Genomic DNA, 7009 nt, shown 5'->3' with positions numbered 1-7009 from the left:
TGCTGTTGCTGGAAGGCAGAGTTCGGAGGATCCTGGTGTTGCTGTTGGAAATTTGGAGGCGGTTGCTGCTGCTGGGAGTATTGAGAGTAATTTTGTTGCTGCTGGAATAGTGGTTGTTGAGGCAAGTATTGAGGCCGAGGCGGGAACTGCTGATGAAACACAGGAGGAAATGAAAATTGTTGTTGTTGAAATTGTTGTTGTTGCTGCTGAAACTGCTGCTGCTGCTCTTGAAACTTTTGTTTCCACTCCTCATTCAATTTATCAATTGCGGCTTGTATCAGCTGTTGTGTCTTTTCTTCTTGCTCACTTGCCCCTTGCTTCTTTAACTGGTCAAGATCATTATCTATCGACGGACGATGAGATCGATCCGTACTAGCATAAGAAGAAGACGTCTCAGTCTGAATATAGCCGGTTGGACCTTTCTTAAAGGTTGATGATAAACTACCGGCACCCAACACACGCCCTTTGTACTTGCCACCACTGATGTGCATAAAACTTGCGGTCTCATATTGTTTCCGCTGCACTGGACCAGCTCGCTGAGCAGGAGGAAGAGTAGCTTGATGACCATCCCATTCTTTCATGATTTATTGAAGTTGTTCCTATATTAAAAATAAAAAAATAAAAAAATAAAATAGTTAATAATTAATATATAATAATTTATAGGTCTAATTAATATATAACAATTAATATATAATAATTACCTGAATATTTTTTGATAATTCATCAATATACTCATGTATTTCAGGATTAACATGAAGATAGCGATGTATCTCAGCCTGAGTGACCTCCCTTCCAAGTTGCTTTTCCTAAAATATTAAATTAATGTCAAGTTTATAAGTTGGTGAAATGTGATGATTAATTGAATATAAATTAATAGATATATATTATAAATAATAATAAATTACCATATAATATTTAATTTCTCCAGCAGACATGGAACCTCCCTTATGAGTACTGGTACCCCTCTCAGATTCTCTATTAATCTTTGCTTTTTCTCTCTTCTGTTTGTAAGCATTTGTGTTCCATTTCCTCCACAAAGCAGTCCAAACATTTTCATCAATCTAATTAGGCCATTTTTCCTCGCCTTATTACGTGCGTAAGCCAACATAGATGAGAGACGCTTTGGAAATCGATGGTCAAATAAAGGCAAAACTGCGGCATCATGCTCTCTTTTCCAAGTACATTTAGTCTGTTGTTTGTTGAAATTTAAAAAATATTAAAAATATAATTAGTAATTCAGTAAATTAATCAAATGTATAAATAAATAGTAATTAAATAAATTAATCTAATGACTTACTTTGAAACAATGTAAAAACTGATCAACTTCCCTAATTTGAGGTGTCTTATCCTCTTTTATCTCACCCCAAGACAACCATGGTTTTTTATATTTCTCTTGTATGACTTCAGCAATTGCCTTTGCAGATGATTTAAAAGGAAGATATCTTCAAAGTTTATATGCAAATTAAATATAAAAATAAATTAATAATGTAATTACATTGCAATAATAATGAAATATTTAATCAATCATAGTTTACATACCCATCTCCTTCTGGAATGATGACAATGCGGTTGTAGCAATCAACACATCCGGGATCCATTATTTCGTCTAAGGTATAAGGCTCTACTGGGACCTCCGGATATAGAGGAATAGCTCCACCACTAGTACCAATGGACGACATCGGCATGAGAGATGGGTCATTAACAACACGTTTAGCAACTTTTTTCTTACCACGTAATGTTTTGGATATTCCTCGTATTGCCGTCGTTCCTGTAAAAATATAATTAGTAATTCAGTAAATTAATCAAATGTATAAATAAATAGTAATTAAATAAATTAATCTAATGACTTACTTTGAAACAATGTAAAAACTGATCAACTTCCCTAATTTGAGGTGTCTTATCCTCTTTTATCTCACCCCAAGACAACCATGGTTTTTTATATTTCTCTTGTATGACTTCAGCAATTGCCTTTGCAGATGATTTAAAAGGAAGATATCTTCAAAGTTTATATGCAAATTAAATATAAAAATAAATTAATAAAATTAATAATGTATTTACATTGCAATAATAATGAAATATTTAATCAATCATAGTTTACATACCCATCTCCTTCTGGAATGATGACAATGCGGTTGTAGCAATCAACACATCCGGGATCCATTATTTCGTCTAAGGTATAAGGCTCTACTGGGACCTCCGGATATAGAGGAATAGCTCCACCACTAGTACCAATGGACGGCATCGGCATGAGAGATGGGTCATTAACAACACGTTTAGCAACTTTTTTCTTACCACGTGATGTTTTGGATATTCCTCGTATTGCCGCCGTTCCTGTTCCTCCCGATCCATCCGAACCTCCTGATCCTCCTGCAGATCCTCCTACTCCCGACACTGAAGCCATGTCTATATATATATATATCCATATCCATACATATATATAATATAATATATGTGTGTATACAATTAACATAAGATTAATTAATAATGAAGTATACATAAATAAATTATAACACTGACATAAATAAAGAAATATATATAAAATATAAAAATATATATATAAGGTGTCGTTCATTTCAATTACAATATATAATATTATAGATATAGAAACACACATATATATATAATTAATTAATTGTCTTCGTCTTCGTCTTCGTCATCATCGTCGTCGTCATTTGATGAGTGAATTAAGTCATTGCCTTCATCATTCTCTAATTCATCTATTTCTTGTTCATCAACTTCTTCTCCAATGTGTGACTCATGACAAAGTTGACTAATAGTCTCATCTCCAATCACATGATCCAAATTTGACATTTCATCCATTTGAAATGCAACTTCTTCATTTTGACCTGCTTCAACTTCTTCGATTCCACTCGTTGGTCTTGTTTTGATTGCAGCACACCAACCTTGTTTGCTTCTGACAGTTGATGGATAAGGAACATAATAGACTTGTCTTACATTATGGGCCAGGGCAAATGGATCAAACCGTGGATATTTTTTGCTCATACGAATGTCTACAGTATTGGATATCAAATTTATTTTAGTTCCTCTGCTAGATGGATCAAACCACTTACAGTAAAACAACACCACTTTTTTCGCATAATCTAGGAACGTGTAGTCAATTTCGTAAATATGCTCAATTATGCCATAGAAATCTTCTACTACACCACTATCAGAGACACTTTTCATACAAACTCCACTATTAATTGTTTCTTTTCCTTCAGTCCAAGATTCGGTGTGAAATTTGTATCCATTGACGTAATAGGTGTGCCATTCTTTGAAACTTCTACTCGGGCCCATAGATAAGTGCCTTAAGTGGATGTTGATAGGAGTTTGTTCTTCGAGATGCACTTGTTGTTGAAACCATAATGGGAAATTTGAATGTATATCATCAGATGATTGTCCCGTATTTAAAAATGCCCTGATCGATGACCATATATATGGTGAATATCAATTTAATCATATAATTAAATATAATTAATATGAAGAGAAATTTGAAACGTACTCAATGTATGGTTTAACTTCGGTGCAGTTAATCAAAACGTGAACATGTGCCGCATTAAATACTTTGTCGCTTGGCCAGAAAATCGGAAAATCCCTACCAGCATGATGACCAGACAAGCAAAAAACTGATAAAGCATGTGGATGACGTATAACACTATCAGTAGCGTTTCTTCCGTTAACTGGTGACAACGTTTCGTTGTTGAAATAATGAGAACAAAAGTGTGTTGTTTCACGGTGAAGGTAAGATGAACAAATTGAGCCCTCAACTCTAGCTTTGTTTTTCACCGACCGTTTTGAATAACCCATGAACCTATAATATACAAAGAGATGTACAATAAGCTCCATGTATATATAAGTTGAAGTATATTGAAAATCAAGTATATGTATATATATATCACCTTTCAAATGGATACATCCATCTATACTGAACTGGTCCACCAAGCCTAGCTTCACTTGCAAGATGCACTGAGAGATGCTCCATGGAATCAAAAAACCCAGGAGGAAATACTTTCTCCAACTTACATAGAATGATCGGAATGTCATTTTCCATCTTGATGAGATCTTTATCATAGAGTGTTGAAGAACACAAATTCTTGAAATATTGACTCACTTCAATAAGTGGGTTCAATACATGTGTCGGTAAAGCACTAAAGGCAATAGGAAGTAAACACTCTAAAAATATATGACAATCATGACTTTTCATCCCATGCATCCTCCCATTTTCCACATCAGCACATCTTGCCAAATTAGAACAATAACCGTCAGGCGTCTTCAGCTCTTTGATCCAACGATAAACAGATTTGGCTTCATCAGTAGATAAAGTGTAATTCGCACGAGGTTTTAGGGTCTTGCCGTTTTGTTCCACCAACAACAAATCTGGTCGTCTGCAATATATACCTATGTCTTTTCTGGCTTTGTCATTATCTTTTGTTTTTCCTTTCACATTCATCACAGTATTAAATATGTTGTCAAAGAAATTTTTCTCAATATGCATTACATCGAGATTATGTCTCAAAAGATTATCTTTCCAATACGGTAGATCCCAAAAAATACATCTTTTTGTCCAATTGTGCCATTGTCCATAACCTTGTGGTTTACAGGCCACACCATTAACAACATGTACCTTTGGCATATCTTTTACTTTATTCCAAACTTGTTCTGATGTCAACTTAAGCGGGGGTCCTAGACTTTCTGCATAGCCCTTCATAAATGCAGCTTTGTTCCTTCTAAATGCATGATCAGCAGGTAAAAACCTACGATGCGAGTCAAACCACGATGCTTTCCCGCCAAATTTTAAAGTAAATGCTTTTGTATCTTCCATACAAATAGGACAAGCTAATTTACCATGGGTGCCCCATCCTGACAACATCCCATAAGCGGGGAAATCATTAATGGTCCACATCAATGCAGCTCTCATCATAAAATTTTCTCTCCGAGCAATATCATATGTCAAGACACCATTCCACAACCTCTTCAAATCGTCAATCAAAGGTTGTAAAAAAATATCAATACCAGTTGTAGGATTAGAAGGACCTGGTATCACAGCAGCTAAGAACATATAAGGTTTAGACATACACATATTAGGAGGAAGATTGTAAGGAGTAACAATAACCGGCCAACAAGAATAAGGAGTAGACGATGCTTGTATGTACGGCGTAAATCCATCTGAGGATAATCCAAGTCTTACATTGCGTGGATCTGACGCAAAATCAGGATGCATTTGATCAAAGTGTTTCCATGCCTGACCATCAGACGGATGTCGCAACTCGCTTGAATTTCTTCTATTCTCATAATGCCACGTCATATTTCCTGCAGTTTGTATTGATGCAAACAATCTCTGCAATCTTGATACAATAGGTAGGTAAAACATTGCTTTCCTTGGAATTGATTTTCCCTTACTTACCCTAGAGTTATTCCTTTGGTGATACCTTAGTTGTTGACAAAACTTGCATTCAACTAAGTTAGCATCATTCATACCAAATTCATTGTCATAATACAACATGCAACCTTTAACACAACAATCAATCCTCTTGACACCTAATCCTAACTTTGACACTAACCGTTTCGCATCATAATAACTTTGCGGCAGACCATCTCTAACAGGTGTTGCGTCTAGCATCATTTTAGTCATCAAATCCAAAGCTAAATCAGGAACATGAAATTGAGACTTTAGACCTAATAGTCTAATACACATTGATAACTTTGAGTTTGAAGAACCTTCAAACAACGGTTTATTTGTCTCTTTCAAAAGACCATAAAATCTCTGAGCTTCTTCATTGGGAAGTCCATCGGTATCGTCATATTGATCTTCATTGAATGACAAATTAACCCCAACAGCATCCGAGATCATATCATTCATCGCCTCAAAGTGTTGATAGTTATAATAATCTATACCTAACATGGTAGTACTACTTGAAGGACCTATGTTATAATTCTCCACAGATGTACTAGTATTAGGTGCCGCCGGAGACTCTTCTCCATGATTAGTCCAAATCCAGTAGTTAGGCATAAATCCATCTGCATACAAATGCACTCTTATTTCATCTTCACTTTTAAACCGTCTACATCGACATAAACAACATGGATACTCATTCCCCCTTCATCTTGGACAATTTTTTGCACTCTCGCAAAATTGAGAAAGTCCTCAACCTTGTTAGCAAAACGTTGTTTAAGACCCTTTCTTCAAGGAAAATTCCTATCGTACATCCAACTACGATCTAAATCCATATATATATATATATATATATATATCAAAAAATATCAATACTAACAAAAAAATATCAATACTAACAAAAAAATAAACATTATATATATATATATTAATTTGCAAACAATATAATAAATTACAAACAATATAATAAAATATCAATACTTATAACAAAAAATAATAATTAATATCATAAATTTTAATAATGTTTTTTTAAAATCAATAACTTTGATACAAACCTATATAAAATTTTAAATGATGTTTTTTTAAAAATCAAGACTAATAATCAAGACTTATTTATAACAAAAAATAATAATATCATCAATTTTAATAATGTTTTTTTAAATAATAATTATATTAAAACCAATATATTTTAACCGTGGTTTCAAAACTTTAATTTATCATATATTAATATGTAAACAACATCATTCCTATTTTGTTAAAAATAAATTTATAAAACTAATCTAAATATATATATTACTAACTTGATGCCGAGTAGCGTCTGAATTCAAGCTTTCACTCACGTACGATGCTTGCAAGTCGTCGAAATAATTAACAAGCATTGTAAAAATAAAAATCAATAACATTAATTAGTTATATCAAATTAAAAAAATAAAATTATAAAACTACATATATAATATAATTTATACTTACCAAATTAAAATGAAGCTTGTAATTTTGTGTAGAGAGAAGGAGGAGAGAATGGTTAGAATGAGGTTTTAGAGAGAAGTTGGATGTGAAAAAATGAAGGAGGAGGGGAGAAAAATATATATAGGGTCACGTTGAGCATTTGTGGCGGCC

At 33.7% G+C, this 7009-nt stretch overlaps 1 protein-coding gene across 1 annotated transcript; it reads right to left on the bottom strand.

Annotated features, from left to right (window-relative positions):
- Positions 1 to 462: 462 nt before the first annotated feature.
- LOC140920225 (uncharacterized) lies at positions 463 to 1763 on the bottom strand. Its single transcript, XM_073368159.1, has 5 exons — positions 1540 to 1763; positions 1298 to 1442; positions 906 to 1189; positions 702 to 806; positions 463 to 599 (listed from the first exon to the last, which is right to left on the bottom strand). Exons 1-5 carry the CDS (start codon positions 1683 to 1685, stop codon positions 578 to 580), a joined length of 702 nt encoding a protein of 233 aa, XP_073224260.1. The 5' UTR covers positions 1686 to 1763; the 3' UTR covers positions 463 to 577.
- Positions 1764 to 7009: the final 5246 nt, after the last annotated feature.

This window comes from Cicer arietinum, chromosome 5 (assembly GCF_000331145.2).
Source record: "Cicer arietinum cultivar CDC Frontier isolate Library 1 chromosome 5, Cicar.CDCFrontier_v2.0, whole genome shotgun sequence".
NCBI classification, from domain to species: Eukaryota; Viridiplantae; Streptophyta; class Magnoliopsida; order Fabales; family Fabaceae; genus Cicer; species Cicer arietinum.
This window is presented reverse-complemented; position numbering and strand designations above follow the sequence as displayed.